Source organism: Takifugu rubripes, chromosome 4 (genome assembly GCF_901000725.2).
Source record: "Takifugu rubripes chromosome 4, fTakRub1.2, whole genome shotgun sequence".
NCBI classification, from domain to species: domain Eukaryota; kingdom Metazoa; phylum Chordata; class Actinopteri; order Tetraodontiformes; family Tetraodontidae; genus Takifugu; species Takifugu rubripes.
The window spans coordinates 4,276,370-4,291,751 of record NC_042288.1 but is presented as its reverse complement, the minus strand read 5'-3'; the positions used below and the strand labels follow the sequence as shown (position 1 = coordinate 4,291,751).

Sequence of the window (15,382 nt, the reverse complement as noted above, 5' to 3'; positions counted from 1 at the left end):
GAAACTATCTGAACTTGAAAACTTTTAAATGTTGAAAAACACAAATGTTGGGAGATCAAACAGAAAATGTGATTTTTGTCATGTCTATCTGCTAAACATATGAAATATGTTTTAATAAATACATGTAGATGAAAGTGAATTAAAAAGAAAGATTTTGCGATTTATTTTCTACTGAACACGAACAGATGAGGTGATTATGTCATTTCCTACCCAGTCTAAGCCATTCCCATCGATCTTCCCACTTGTCAATCATCTCTTTCCTCTTGTCTGTCAACTGTAGCAGCTTTTCTTTAATCTGAGAAAATAGGTGGATCTTTTAGATTAAATGTGAGCTGGTAAATCCAGTGATGTTTAAACTCCTGAACGCCACCTCCTCTGATGCGTAGTGTTTCCTGGCCAGCAACATCTTTCCCAGCTCGATGCAGGCTGTGAAGCTGTCGTTACGAGCGTCGATCTCTGCCTTGATTCCCTGATGGTTGTTCATCAGGAGCTCCACCGATGACACGTCTCTGTAAGAGCATGAAAAAACACACATGAGGAAGATCCTGTTTGTGATATTCCAGTAACAGAAATAGTGTTGGGATTTCTGGGTTGTGTCTGTCTTTGGCCTGCAGGGTGTGGTGTTGAGCACAATTGGGTGCAGCTGGCACTGCAGGTGGGCGCACCTGTAGGCAATTTACATCTTGCTGCCTATTTAAGCAGGTTGTGCCTGCCTGTCAGTGCCGGGGTGTCTGTTCACTTTCCTGAGTGTTCCTGTTCGTGTTGGGAGCTAGTTTGGGTTCCTTGGTGTTGGCTCCTGTTCCTGTGTTCCTGTTGCCTTGGAGGGTCGCTCCTATTCCCGTGCTTCCGGTTTCCCTGGAGGACCGCTCCTGTTCCTGTGTTCCTGTTGCTCTGGAGGGCCACTCCTGTCCCCGAGCTTCCGGTTTTCCTGGAGGGCCTCTCCTGTTGCTGTTCCGTTTCTCCTGGAGGACCGCTCCTGCTCCCCTGCAGTCTAGGAGGACTGCCTCTGCCCTCAGGGTCTCGGGGCACGTTCGTGAGGCGAGCGTGTCGCGCCGGACTCCCGGGTCCTCGCCGGTCCAGAAGGACTGCAGCCGTTTGAGGACTCACCGGTGTTCCGAGTTCCCGGCAGTCCAGGGGGACTGCGTCTGGTTCGGGGACTCGCCGATGGACCTGGGACGGGCGGACGCTGCCTCCCGATCCCCATGCGGTCCAGGAGGACTGTTTCTGTTGATGTGTGCTCCCCTTCCCTGTAAATAAAGCCCTTGACTTCTCCACCACTGTGTCCTGGCCTGCGTTCGGGTCCGCTACCACAATGTATCGTAACAAATAGTTCCTCTTAAGATCTTAAGAGAGCTTCAGATGCTGGACTGCTTTCTGCACTGGTTCTGCTGGACCTCAGTGCTGCCTATGATGCAGTTGATCAGGTCCAGAGACTGGAGCAGGTGGGATTAAACTGGTTCAGATCAGATTTTTCAGAGTGATTCAGAGTTTGTTCCTCTTCTTGTAGTAGGTTATCCATGGTGTTCCACAAGGTTCTGGACTTGGACCACTCCTGTTGTTTTTGTACCTGCTTACCAGAGGAAACATTGTTGAGCAGCAGGAGAACACGATCAATGCCAATGACACTCAGCTATGTTTATCTATGAAACCAGAGGAACCAGAACAGTCAGTCAAACTTCAGGATGGTCTCAAACTTCCTTCTGCTTCACTCAGACCAAACTGAGGTGGCTGCGTTTGGTCTTAAACTTCTCATTAACAGATCACCTTATCTCATCGTGACTCTGGAGGATCATCTCTGCAGTCTCTAGTTTGTCTCCAAGATGTTCTTTCAAGATGCTGCAACTAAAGTTACGACAAATTAGCAGGCGGTCCCATGACTCTGCTGGTTTGTCTTCATTGGAGCCTGGATAAACTTCTGCTGATCTGAAAGGTCCACTGAGGCTCCATCATATGTGCAGAAGCTAACAGCATCAGATTATCCCAGAAAGCGCTTGCACGTACACACACAAACTTTTTTTTGATAATAACAATTATTTTTTTATTTTTTAATGATTTTTAAATCATTGTAAAATGGCGCTGTCACAGGCGGCAGCCAGTAGTAGCAGCTCCTTACACCTAATTGTTCTATTTTAAATTTTCGTAGTGTTTGCTATACTTGTTTACATTCTTTGCTATTTGGTATTTACTTTCTTTCTTTCCTTTTACAATTGGAGTATTCAGACACCATGTTTTGGAGGCTCGAACACTTTTTTTCTCTGTTTTGCGGTGCTTGGGTTATTCGCGGCCCCCATCAGCTGTGCCGAGAAGCGAACCAGTATTGTTTACACGTGAGACCAGCTGATGGCTCTAAGACCACCATCCTTTGTGGTTGGAGAGAAGGCCCAAATCCCAAAGGAGCTGAGGAGGAAACGACGAGGGAGTAAGGCTGGAGTTAAACAGAGGATGAAGAGGCAACATTTTAAACCCTGCGTCCGCGCGGTCATAACGGGGAATGTCAGGTCCCTGGCAAATAAGATGGACAAGCTGGAGGCACTCACACGGACACAGCGGGAGTACAGAGAGGCCAGTATCATGTGTTTCACGGAGACATGGCTCCATGGACTGATACCGGACTCTAATGTGACGATCGCTGGCTTCAGCACTGTGCGAGCGCACCGAGACACCACCACGGCCGGTAAGAAGAAAGGAGGGGGACTTGCCGTGTTAATTAGCAACAGGTGGTGCAACCTGGAGAATATTCACGTCAAGGAGCGCGTGTGCAGTCCCGCATGGAACTTATTGCTATCGGACTCCGTCCATACTATTTGCCACGGGAGTTTACTAATGTCATCACCATCACTGTTTATATTCCTCCGACCAGTAAAGCGAACACGGCCCGTGACGTTATTCACTCTGTCACGGCTGACCTGCACACTAAACATCCCGGAGCCTTTATCCTCATCACAGGTGACTTCAATCATGCCTCACTCTCCTCCACTCTCCCTACATTCCATCAGTATGTCCAGTGCAACACGAGAGACAATAGGACATTGGATTTACTGTATGCTAATGTCACCAATGCAAACACCTCCACTGCACTCCCTCCAGTAGGCAAGTCTGACCATAATCTCGTGCTGCTCTCCCCATCATACACACCTGTGGTTCAGCAGCAATCGGTCACTGTGAGGACTGTTAGGAAATGGTCGGATGGTGCCATGGACTGTCTGAGGGATGCCCTGGAGACCACCAACTGGTCTGCTCTCTGTGAACCACATGGTGAGGACCTGGAAGGACTGACAGACTGTGTTTCTGACTACATCAAGTTCTGCACTGAGAACTCCGTCCCCACCAAAAAGGTACGCTGTTACCCAAACAACAAACCATGGGTGACAAGAGACCTGAAGGCCCTTTTGCACAAGAAGAAGAGGGCCTTCACTGCTAGGGAGATCTGGCTGAGCTCAGGAGAGTACAGAAGGAACTGAAACGCAGTCTGAAGGAGAGCAAGGACGCCTATAGGAAGAAGCTGGAGGAGAGACCAGACCAGGGATGTTTGGAGTGGGATGAGAACAATCACTGGCTTCCAGAAGAAAGGAATACGCTCAGCTGATGGTAACGTGGACCAAGCTAATGAGTTGCACCAGTTTTTCAACAGGTTTGATTCTAGCTCCCCCTCCACCAGCTGTCTCAATATTCCTCTGGATAACAATGGGTCCCCTTCACACCTCCCAGTGCCCCTAACACCTCTGCCAACCTCTTCCCCCTCCCCCTGCTGACACCCTACGTAGATTCCAACATGTCACCCATCCCCCCCAACAGGACTATCCTTCACGTCTAGCCAGGTGAGGAGAGAGCTGGAGAGGCTCAACCAGAGAAAGGCTGCCGGACCGGACGACATCAGCCCACGAGTGCTGAAGAACTGCTCCAGGCAGCTGTGTGGAATACTGCAGCACCTGTTCGACCAGAGCCTTCATCTTCAGAGGATCCCAGTGCTTTGAACGACATCCTGCCTGGTCCCGGTGCTGAAGAAGACCCATCCTGTGGCATCGAGTGATTACAGGCCAATAGCACTGACCTCCCACATTATGAAGGTCATGGAGCAGCTGGTGCTGACACACCTCAGACCTCTGGTGAGCCCCTTTCAAGACCCTCTGCAGTTTGCCTATCAACCCAAGGTGGGGGTTGATGACGCAGTGATATACTTGCTACAGAAGGCTTACTCCTCCTTGGCCAGACTAAACACCACAGTGCGGGTCATGTTCTTTGACTTCTCTTCTGCCTTCAACACCATCCAGCCAAGACTGCTGAGGGCTAAGTTGGAGAACATGCAGATGGATGCTCCCCTTGTTTCTTGGATCGGGGACTACCCGACAGGTCGACCACAGTTTGTGAGACTGCGGAGCTGTGTGTCTGACCCCCTGATGAGCAACACAGAGGCTCCCCAAGGAACTGTGCGGTCCCCCTTTCTGTTCACCACCTACACAGCTGACTTCCAGTACCACTCTGAGACATGTCACCTCCAGAAGTACTCGGATGACACAGTCATAGTCAGATGTGTGGAGAATGGACAAGAGGATGAATACAGGGACCTTGTGGAGAGTTTTGTTAGGTGACGCAGGGAGAACCATCTGCAGCTCAACGTGACCAAGACGAAGGAGATGGTGGTGGATTTCAGTAAAAGCAAGTTCCTACCCTCCCCAGTCTGCATTAGTGGGAAAGATGTGGAAATAGTCCCATCTTACAGGTTCCTGGGTGTTCAGCTGGACAATAAACTGGAGTGGTCCACAAACACCGATGCTGTCTACAAGAAGGCCATGAGCAGACTCTATTTCCTCAGGAGACTCAGGTCCTTCAGTGTTTGCAGCAGGATGCTCCACATGTTTTATCAGTCTGTCATGGCTAGCACCATCTTCTTTGCTGTAGTGTGCTGGGGTGCAGGCATTAAAGCAAAGGATGCCAAAAGACTCAACAAACTCATTAAAAAGGCAGGTTCTGTTGTTGGCTGTAAACTTGCAAACTTGGACGAGGTGGTGAGGGACAGGATGGTGTTGAAATTGCGGACAATCATGGACAATCCCTCCCACCCCCTCCATAACAGTGGACAAACAGAGAAGCAGCTTCAGCAACAGACTCCTGCAGCCATCCTGCTCTAAGGAACGGTACAGGAAGTCACTGCTGCCGTCCGCCATCAGACTCTACTACTACAATTCAATTTCCCTACGGGGATGAATAAAGTACATCTTGAATCTTGATTTGATAATAAGATTTTCTGGACCTGCTGTGTGGATCTGACCTGGGGTTCTCCTGGGCCTCAATCAGGCGGATCACATCTTCCATCCAGAGCATGAGGTCGCGTACCATGCTGAAAAAGCGGAACTTGTCTCCGGTGACGACCAACTTTAAGCGACGCGCCTCTGCTGCCGCCAGTAGATTCTTCCAGGCCTCTAGAACCTGAAATACCAGAGTTTACAACCTGAGTTCAAAACCAGCATGAGGTCATCATCATGTGACCTGGATACATCTTATCAATCCCCTGGAACTGTGGAGATCATCAGCAGAGACACGCTGGACTTTTCACAGCTATGAAGCAGCTACACTTAAGCCAAAACAAGTAACAAAGTTTTATTTTAGCATTGAAACATTGTTAAAACCTACCATGTTAGAACTTCAGTTTCAGCTCAGCAACTAAGCCCAAATCTAACCAATCAGTAGCATTTGATTTTATCTCCTCAGTGCTCCAGGTGGGTGGTGCTTAGATGTTTGTGTTAAAGACTATCCACCCAACTGTCACAGGAGTAAAACTCAACAAACCCTGCAGACTTCTGCAAGTGTGAAACTGCGACTAAAATGGTTCAACATTTTAGTCAACACATTAACAGGAAATCAGCAGCCAGTGGAGCACTGATGCAAAGCTGAAGTCACTTTCAGTTTAACGGTGTCTCACCTCGCCCTTCCTCCTCTGGGTGGACAGAAAAAATGGACATACAGGGGATGGTCAAAAAACAAGCCATCACAAACAACCACAATAAGAACAACCACTTATTTCTTATGTGACTTCTGCAAAGCTAGGGAAAGTCTGTACTGAAAACCAGGATGTAATCCAGGATGGCTCTGAAATTATATCATTACTAGTCTGATTTTTTTTTTGTCCCACAGATATCGATTCTGGTGCAGTTCCCTGATAACACAGCTGTCTTTTGTTACTCATGAAATCAACAAAATGTACTTCTTTTCAAGGAATAAATTGTCATTAAATTTACATTAAACAAAAATTAAAATTGTGAAAAAAGTGAAATTAACCTCATCTATAAGATGGGGTGCAAATAAACACAGGTCGATGAAAAAAACAAGTTCCTCAGGATGATAATAATAGACAATCAAATCAGCTGGAAACATCAAACATCTATAAACTAACCAGGCAAGATTTATCTCAATCTTTAAAAAAGTAAAACAGGTTTTAGACAGCAAATCACCATAATGATGTCAGTTCAATTATTCCTATTCTAAAAGAGAAAAGCAATCAAAGGGAAAAACATGAGGCAGGCTATCTGGACCAAACTTTCCTTTCACTACAAACTGCTCACAGACATAATTCAACTTCAAATGGCCCAACTAAAGTAGCCAATAACTTATTCACTAGCAAACAATATAAAGAACTTCTTAAGAACTAGTTCTATTCAATTCTATTTCTCCTTTACAATTTTTAAATGTTTTGATCTGTGAAATCTGACTTTTATTCTGCTGTCAAATATTTGCACCATGAACACACACTGATCTGTTGTATGGTGTGTTGTCACAGTCGTTCAGCAGCAAGTGGCACTTCCTGAAAATGCTGACTGACGCTGTGATGACATTTTCCTGGAAACTCGTCCTACGTTCGTTTACTAACGCTCACCTCGGCCTCTCTTTTCTGAATGTCATCAGCTTTGTCTCCCGCATACGCCGACTGCAGACGGGCGGCGTCCTCCTGAAGCTGCCACACCTGCAAAATACGTTTGCCTGAGCAAGTTTCCCAGAGAACTTGCGCCTTTGTGTATAAAAGTGCTGTGCCACAGCAATGGTGGTACCTGTGTTCCTAGGGCCTGGATGTCGTGTTCAAAGGCAGTGTGCATCCTCTGCAGCGTCTCAACGGTGTTTTGGTCGCGACCCAGCTCCTCAGGCAGCTTCTTGTGTTTGTCCAGAATGCGGTTGAGGATCTCCTTGGCATCGTGGTAGAATTTATGGAGCTCATAGGAGGCGGCAAGGATCTGCGTCCGTGTGTCGATGAGCTCCAGCAGGTCTGCCCAGGCCTCGTTCAGGCCGTCCTTCCACTCAGCGATGGTGGCGGCGTCGCTGTGGCCTGCGTTGATCAACTCATCAGCTTGGCGGTTGACAGCATCCACACGTTCCTGACCAATGCTGCCAGTGTCACGGGCAAATTCTCTGAAACGCTCCTGCAGCATCTGAAGGTGATAAAAAGGTTGTATTTTATTTTTACTGTAAAAACCTTTGAAGTTACTTATTTATTCTGAAACACAACAAAAACAAGATTATTTTTATAAAATGGAAATTTCTACTTTGTGGGAGTAAAAAGGCTGCTGCTTCCAAAAATGAGGAAAACAAACATTTTGAGATACAAACTTTGTAAAACAATAAATAAATAAAAAATATATCTGAAGGATTTAAGTTTTAATTTTAATCGGCCGAAGGATTGGTTGGACTGTTCTGACCGTCACGTGTTCGTAGTCCTGTCCCAGTTCGTGGGATCCTGCCACCACCTCCCTCTCAGCGATCCATTGCTCTAGGTCATCCACTTCCCGGTTCAACTGGAACAGACGGAAACGTTCGTCCAACTTCCCGCGACGCTCCTCTGACAGATCCTTCAGGCCGGCGTACAACTTATCCACCTGAGACTGCCGCATCCCGATTCGCTCACTGTGCGCCCAGGAAGAGGAGGAGACCTTCTTAGTTCCAAGAAGAGACAAAAATTTTCTGCTCTGTGGCCCCGTCCCCTCACCTCTCAGGGTGTCCGGCAGCCACCAGGCCCCGGCTGGTGCTGGACAGCTGATGGACGGTGTCCGCATAATCCTCCACCGCCTGCTCCAGGATCTGATGCTTCTTCAACATGAATACAGAACTCTGCTCATCCTGAGAAAAGAAGCAACATTAACCACGGTTGAAACAATACCTTGCTCACAGACACGGTATAATTAAAGTCGGATTGAATGTCAGCGTTCAGGGGTTCTGACATCATCAAATCATCAATCTTTATTTATATAGCGTCTTATACAATCAAAATTGTTTCAAGGCGCTTTCCAGAATCCCAGGGCCTAACCCCAGACAAGCAACAGTGGCAAGGAAAAACTCCCCTTTAACAGGAAGAAACCTTGAGCAGGACCAGGCTCATGTAGGGGGACCCTCCTGCTGGGTAAAGAGAGGAGAGAAGAGAAGAGAAGAGAAGAGAAGAGAAGAGAAGAGAAGAGAAGAGAAGAGAAGAGAAGAGAAGAGAAGAGAAGAGAAGAGAAGAGAAGAGAGGGAAAAGGAGAGAGAGACATACAGACCTTGGCCTTCTCTTCTGACATCATGTAGAGTTCTTGTTCGCTCATCCAAGCTTCGGCCTCAGCTGCATCAAAGTAGTACTGCTGGGCTTTGTGGGCCTCACTAAGGCGCTTGTGGCGCTTCTCCGTCTCTTCCCTGATTTGCTGCCACAGCAACTGTAGCTCAGTCAACCGCTGGCGAATCGGCTCTGCTGTCGGGCCGTCCTCCCTCAGCACGTGCTGGCTGCGCTCAAAGATGTCAGTGTAACGTGGGTGGTGACCTTGGATCTCCTTCTGCAGCGTCTGTCAGGTCACAAGAGAAGGTTAGCAGTGGTCAAGTTAACGTGAGGCTTTGCGTGTCATCGTTGACAGTAGTTACCTGGTTCTTCTTGATGAGCAGCTGGACAGTCTGAAGGTTGTGACCATGGTCAGTGGACATGGCAACAGGCAACCTCTCCTCTACCCAGAGCTACAGGTGGGAAGCAGTCAGACAGGCAGTCAAACAGGAATCAGACAGAATGGAAACAATCGGACACTCAGGAAACACTCAAATTGGAACCAGACAGACAGGTATTGCAGAACATCAAAGAAGTTTCTCCAGACTAGAAAGGTAAAAGGGTCAGAGGTCAGGACACTTACAATCTCATCCTCCACGTCACGGTTAAACTGATGGATCTCGCGTGACACCATCAAGTTCTCGCGCCTCTGCTTAAGCGGCTCCAGCAAGAGGTGGAACTTGCGTTCCACGCTGACGCGCTGGCCGTCCACCTCCTCAGAGCCCTTCCCCTCCTGGTTGAGCACCTGGGATTGATTCTGCAGCTCCTCCACCTCCTTCTGACGCACCTCAACCTGACTCTCCAGGATCTGCAGGAAGATAGGTCACACAGTTCTGTTTCCATGACAACTACAGACTAGAGGAGAAAAACGCAAATGAAATGGAGGAAGATTTACGAGTTTAGATTTGGGTTAGATTTTTTCTGCTGTCATTAAATTCTGACAGAATTTTAGGAAACTCATTTCATCAACAGTAATGATAAAAGTTATTATTCAACATTCCACCATCACTTTGAGCACAACAGACAAAAGCAAACAACCTGTCATGTTCACACCTGATTTCATTTTTTTGACTAGGTCACTCTAAAGGCACATCTGTGACCTGTGGGGGGAGAGCCAAAGAAGCTGGAAAGAACCAACATAGACACAGGGACAACATGCAAAAGAGCCCAGGGGATTCAAACCCAGAACCCTGGTGTTGTAAGGGTACACTGCTCACCACTGCACCAGCTACTATAATGATGATCTTTGAGCAGATGGTGCAGTGGTGAGCGGTGCACCATCTGCACCAGATGGTGCACCGCTCACCACTGCACCATCTGCTCAAAGATCATCATTACAGTAGCTCTCCTCACATATGCCTATTCAAGGTCATCTGTTTTTAGTCCTAACATAAACTGACACATTTTTGAAAGAAATCTGGAAAGATTTCACCATGCCATGCCGAAATCATGAGAGGAGAGGGTCGGTGGAACAGTCTCGAACATTGACGGATCGCCTTAGTTTGTCACCTGCTGCTTCTTCAGCAGGATGTTGACGGAGGTCAGGTCTTTGCCGTATTCGTCAGACTGCAGCTGACCCTCCAGGCTGGCGAGCCATTTGTCCAGGTCGGCGCAGCTCTGTGTAAACAGTTCCGCCTTGTTCGCATCAAACAAACACTTGGCCTTGGTTTGTGTTGTGGACTCCAGCTCCGCCCACATGGTCTTCAATGACGCCAACTTCTCTTTGGCCATGGTCTCTGTGTCAGGCTTCTCCAACATCAGTGTCTGACCATCCTAGAAGATGCACATATTTGAATTGCTAATGCAACATTATGAGAGAGCTACTGGAATTACCATGCTAACAAACAAGATGCTTTCAATAGTGAAGACCAATTGGACCAACATCACCCCTGTTCCAGAGTGTTGTTACGCTCATTAGTCTTTTTGAAGACTTCTGAGAAGAATGGGCCAGATTCACGAAGCGTTCTTACGAACAAATTTGTTCTTAAGTCCCACTTACGAACAGTTGACGAAGATTGTGGCATTCACCAATTTCTTCTTATCCTGGATTTATTCGTAGGTAAGAACAAATCCTACGAACACTCAGGAGTACTCTTGCGCACATTTCAGTGCCGACATGTTGGCATGGTTGTGTTTTCTTCTCTTGTGCAGTTCAATAAAATTCAATATTACAATGATAATTCTGTCATATTTATTTATTTGTTTATTTCCTATTTTTGGTGATTTACGGAGAATTTTAAAATTACGTAAATGTGCCAATGACTTAACATTAATCAACCAAATTGGAAACCATGCCAAAACTGTCTTTTTATTTGATTTTATCTTGATTTATTTTATTAGGGGATCGAGGATATGCCCTGGTTGTTGACACCACTGACCAACCCTCAGACTCCACAGGAGTTTTATTCAATCAGATGCATGCGCGCAGTCGCTCCACCATTGAACGCACCATCGGCATGTTAAAGGGGCGCTGGATGTGTTTGGACACAGAGCCACAACCCCGTGAGGATGTGCGTCCTGACGCAATGATGGGGCCAGACTGCAGGCACGCGGTTCACGTTCGAGCGCGATTAATTGCCCGTTTGTGAATAAAATGCATTATTGTCAAAATCCGAGCACAGCTTTTACACGTTTTTTTTTTTTTTTACATTCTTCTTTTTTTACATTCTCGTTGATTTCTTTAAGCGTGTTGGCTATAGTCATCCGGGTTGAGGCAATTTTATCAAGCGTGTTAGCCATCCTTTCTTGATTGTTCAACACGGCGTCAGAAATCAGGCGTGGAGAGGCAAGCTTTGGGCATTTCGCTTTGGGCATTTCGCTGCTTTTTGCTCCGTCTACAGGGTCCTGCTGCAGTTCCTTTTATGGGCATTAGTGGGCGGTGACTTATGCTAATCGTATGTTAATTAGACTCACCTGGCACGCGCTTTCAACTTACGAACAGATGGCATTCATCAATCTAAGAACACAGCTGCGAACAATTCTGGGGCTTACGAACGCGTTGATGAATCCGACGTAGGGTTTTCTTAAAAAACTTCTTAAGGACAACTTAAGAAAGAATCTAAGAAGATTCGTAAGAACATATTGGTGAATCGGGCCCAATGTTCTTTTGGGTAAGCCAAGCATGGGCAGGTGCGTTAGGCTCCGCCCTAACCCTGAACAGGGAGCCAATAAATACAGGTCAGCATCAACATAGCAATACGCTGGTATTTAGCTGCTCCAGTAAAAACCTATTGGGCTAGACCCTAACATCAGTGGACCTCAGCAACATGACAGAGATGATTTGCAACAATCCAACAATGTTGAAACAAAACATCTTCATAAAGCTCATTCTTAAACCACAGGATCACCGAAATCTTTGCAATGTTTTGGGGGGCTGTAAAGTAAGCTGCGCTAAGCTCTAACATACAGTAAATAAGAGAGGCTGACCCTACAGCCCTACTGTAAATTCAGCCACATCATAGCGGTTTCTTTCCCTGAAGTGAGTAAATGACAGGTTAAAATTACAGAGAAGATCAGAGATGGATCCAGATTTGCTGGAATAGTGCTCTGGTATTGATCCAGAATAACAGGGAGACTGAAGGTCAGATTATCATGATCTCTCCCACTTTGGGGAAAGCTCTAAGCAGGTTTAAGTGTTCCCCAAGTACGTATATATAAACATGACACAAAGACAGGTACCTTCACCAAACAGACAAATGTAAACAGACTGATGTACAGTATGTCTGGAATTCTGACCAGAAAAACATCATATTTTTAATAGAACTAATCTGAAACAGGCACTTTTAAAATATGAATTTGTCCTGAAGACTTTAGAACTTCAGCCCCAGCCGCTGAATTTTCTGATTATGAATCGTTCTTATCGGATGAAGATCAAATGTTTGACAATAACAAACATCTTTGCTATTCACTTATGGATCGCTTCATCTGCAGCAGCGGCCCACCTTTTCGATCTTCTCCAGCCACTCTTTGTTGGACTGCAGCTCGGCCATAAAGGCTTGGTGTTTCAGCCACTTGCTGTGGAGGTTCCGGGCCTCATCATAAGTCATGTCCTGAGCCGTCAGCATCTTCTCGCTGATCCAAAGTGACAGCTAGAGATGTGCAAACATTACAAGGAATGTCAGTAGGAAATAGAAGTTTCCTACATGAATATTAAAGGACTGTGGGACTTTTACCTCTTGACAGTCCTGCAGGAACTTCTGCAGGTCTCGATTGTCTTTCAGCCTCTGCAGCAGCGCCACAGCAGCAGCTCGGTTTTTTTTGTGTCTGCAGCAAAACACATCCATAAATTACTATCATCATGTGACATCCACCTTTAGCAAAGAAGAACCTTTAACCATCATCACCTCTGGTCAATGGAATCCAACTTCTCCTGGATGCGTTCACTGTTGATGTTTCCATCAGCAACCAGGCGACGGCCGGCATGGACAACGCCGACTATCTTCTCCTCATTAGCATCCATGGTGGTCATGAAGTCCTCCTGCTTTTTGATGCCAGCTTCGGCAGCTTCCAGGGTGGTGGGCATCTCGGTGTGAGCCAGAACGTACTCCTGTACACACATAGGTGAGGCTGCAGTCAGGAGTCTCCACCACTAGATGGCAAGAAGACCCCATACAGAGCTTACCTGGTTGTTGAGAAAAGCCTCGGCCTGCTTGGTGTCCCTCAGGAACAGCTGGTATGAGTGGGACTGAGAAAGAAGGTTTTGCCGGTTCTCCCACATCTTGTGCAGCTCATTCCAGCCAGTGTCAAGTGCCTGCAGCCGCTGGCGCAGGAACATGTACTGCGCATCTGTCTGGCCCCGAGTTACCATCTCTCCCATGTCTCGCATCTTCTGGTAGTCCTCCTCATAGTTTCGGATCTCATTTTTGATACCCTCATGCTGGGCCAGCAGTTTCTCTGCCTCTGCCAGCGTGTTGGGCATGTCCTCAGAGGCAATGGCAGTCTGTGTCCGTGAAAGCCATGACTGAAAGTCATCCAGGTCACGCAAGAACTGCTGCAGCTTGCTGGCCTCACCCAAGGACTCCTCCCTGTTCTTCATGGTGTCCTGCAGACGATGATAAACTTTAATACAGCTACTTTACTCAGTATAGCAAGTATGTGATGTTCCAGTACCTTCATCTCATCCCAGACGTTGGTGATCTCTGCCAGACGACCTTTGATGGTTTCGGACTGGTCTGGGTGTTCAGAGGCCAAGCGCTCCGCCTCCTTGCCCAGGTCGCCCAGTTTGACTTCGATGGCAACAAGATCGCGCTCCATCCCTGTCAGTTTTCTCTGCAGCGCCATAACTCCTGCCAGGTCGTTCCCAAGCTCCTGTGTGGACTCGATTACCTGGAAGACAGACAAGAGTGGCGATCCTACCAATGTTTTCCATCATCATCATCATCACTTCCTGCTGATGATGAAAACAGGATTTTGTTTTCTAACGATGCCCTTTTACACCTGCGCCACATGAAATTGGTGCACCTGTCATGAGCTGATGTTCAACAGGTGTACTTGTTGACATGAATGTTGTTATAAGAAAAATCTAATCTGCGACGTGTTTAAGTACTCGTAGAAGAGCAGGACAACATGCTTGTGTGAGCACCTTGGTCTTCTCCTTGATCCAGGACTTGGTCTCGTTGCATTCTAGGTGGTAGTTCTGGACACCCAGAGCTGAGTTCAGACTATCTTTCTTCTGGTCTGCCAGGTCTCTGAACTGACTCCACCTGGACAGACAGGCAAACACTATCAAACAGAACCACTTGGAGAGGTGAAATCACATTCTTCTCCCAGTTTAGCAGCTGGTCCCACTCCTGTTGGCTTACCCGGTGTTTAGTTTGTCCTGCTGGGATTTGATCTCCTTCTCACTGGGATGCCCATTGTGGATTAGCTGCCTGGCAACTTGATTCACCACAGCAACCCGAGAGGCCTGATTGTTCATCTCCGGCTCGAGACTCTCGAACCTGACAACCCAAACAACATATGGAGACTTCTTGTTTTCGTATTGGGTCTTGTTGTGTTCTGTAAGGTTCTTTTTGTGTTCTGAAAGGTTCTCTTGTCTTAAATACAGAATGTATGTTTATGTTTTAGGGTGTTGTAAGCTCCTGAGGACATCTGATGCTAAATCAGGGTCCCAGATTTGGACCTCAGGAGCTGCGGCCCTCTTCAGCCTGTTATTCAGCTAAATTTCAGCCAATAACTAAAAATGTCACCCTTCTGTGTGTTGATGTTGTTGTCAGGTCAGATCCTCACCGATGCTGGACAACCTCAAGATCTTCCAGCTTCTCAGGGATCTCCATGCTGTTGAGCCACTGCTCCTTCTCGTCGATCCAGGCTTCACAGGCGTTGGCCTCGCTGAACATCTTGTAGAGTGCCAGAGCATCCTGCAGTGCCTGTTTCCTCAGCCGTGTCAGCTCCACCACCTCCTTGTAGCGCTCTTCGATTCCAGCCAGTCTGATCTGAACCTGCAGACACATCAGATGGTGTTCTGTTATCTCTTCTTCATATATAAACACCTGGCCACTGTGTAGCCGGGGGGTTTTACCGCCTCGGAGCCAGCCCCCTCAGGAGGAAACGTGCAAGACTGCTCATGTAGAGCGTCGATGACAGGTCGGTAGCTGCCGATCTCCTCGGCCACATCCTTGTGCTTCTTCACCAGAGCCTGAGTGGAGAACTCATCGTGGCCCACATCTACGCTGGAGACAATCCTCAGAATGTCCAGCATCCATGTGTCGATGTCGTCTGCATCGGCCTGCAGAACAAACAGGACTCTGATGTCAAATGCATGTGGAAACAGCACACCTCTTCCAGGAGTTCCCTGGCATTCCGACCTCAGGACACATGAAATATAAGCAGGAC

The 15,382-nt window shown here is 47.3% G+C and overlaps 1 protein-coding gene across 5 annotated transcripts in view; it reads right to left on the bottom strand.

Moving 5' to 3' along the window:
* LOC101071033 (spectrin beta chain, non-erythrocytic 1-like) overlaps window positions 1-15,382 on the bottom strand; it is a 56,294-nt gene that overhangs the window by 6,541 nt on the left and 34,371 nt on the right. For 3 of the 5 annotated variants that reach the window (XR_003888173.1, XM_029834779.1, XM_029834777.1), the window contains 20 exons: window positions 15,069-15,275; window positions 14,777-14,988; window positions 14,350-14,487; window positions 14,130-14,250; window positions 13,658-13,873; window positions 13,170-13,589; window positions 12,892-13,094; window positions 12,721-12,811; window positions 12,490-12,636; window positions 10,058-10,321; window positions 9,132-9,356; window positions 8,872-8,961; window positions 8,517-8,795; window positions 7,973-8,103; window positions 7,686-7,890; window positions 7,044-7,418; window positions 6,872-6,958; window positions 5,252-5,427; window positions 371-509; window positions 211-295 (listed from right to left, as the gene is read on the bottom strand). Coding sequence is in view for 4 of the 5 variants with exons in the window: in XM_029834779.1 (XP_029690639.1) it covers window positions 211-295; window positions 371-509; window positions 5,252-5,427; window positions 6,872-6,958; window positions 7,044-7,418; window positions 7,686-7,890; window positions 7,973-8,103; window positions 8,517-8,795; window positions 8,872-8,961; window positions 9,132-9,356; window positions 10,058-10,321; window positions 12,490-12,636; window positions 12,721-12,811; window positions 12,892-13,094; window positions 13,170-13,589; window positions 13,658-13,873; window positions 14,130-14,250; window positions 14,350-14,487; window positions 14,777-14,988; window positions 15,069-15,275 (3,811 nt within the window). In the remaining variant the exon portion in view is untranslated. The remainder of the gene's footprint in view (window positions 1-210; window positions 296-370; window positions 510-5,251; window positions 5,428-6,871; window positions 6,959-7,043; window positions 7,419-7,685; window positions 7,891-7,972; window positions 8,104-8,516; window positions 8,796-8,871; window positions 8,962-9,131; window positions 9,357-10,057; window positions 10,322-12,489; window positions 12,637-12,720; window positions 12,812-12,891; window positions 13,095-13,169; window positions 13,590-13,657; window positions 13,874-14,129; window positions 14,251-14,349; window positions 14,488-14,776; window positions 14,989-15,068; window positions 15,276-15,382) is intronic. The other 2 variants (XM_029834780.1, XM_029834778.1) reach the window with 1 other exon arrangement.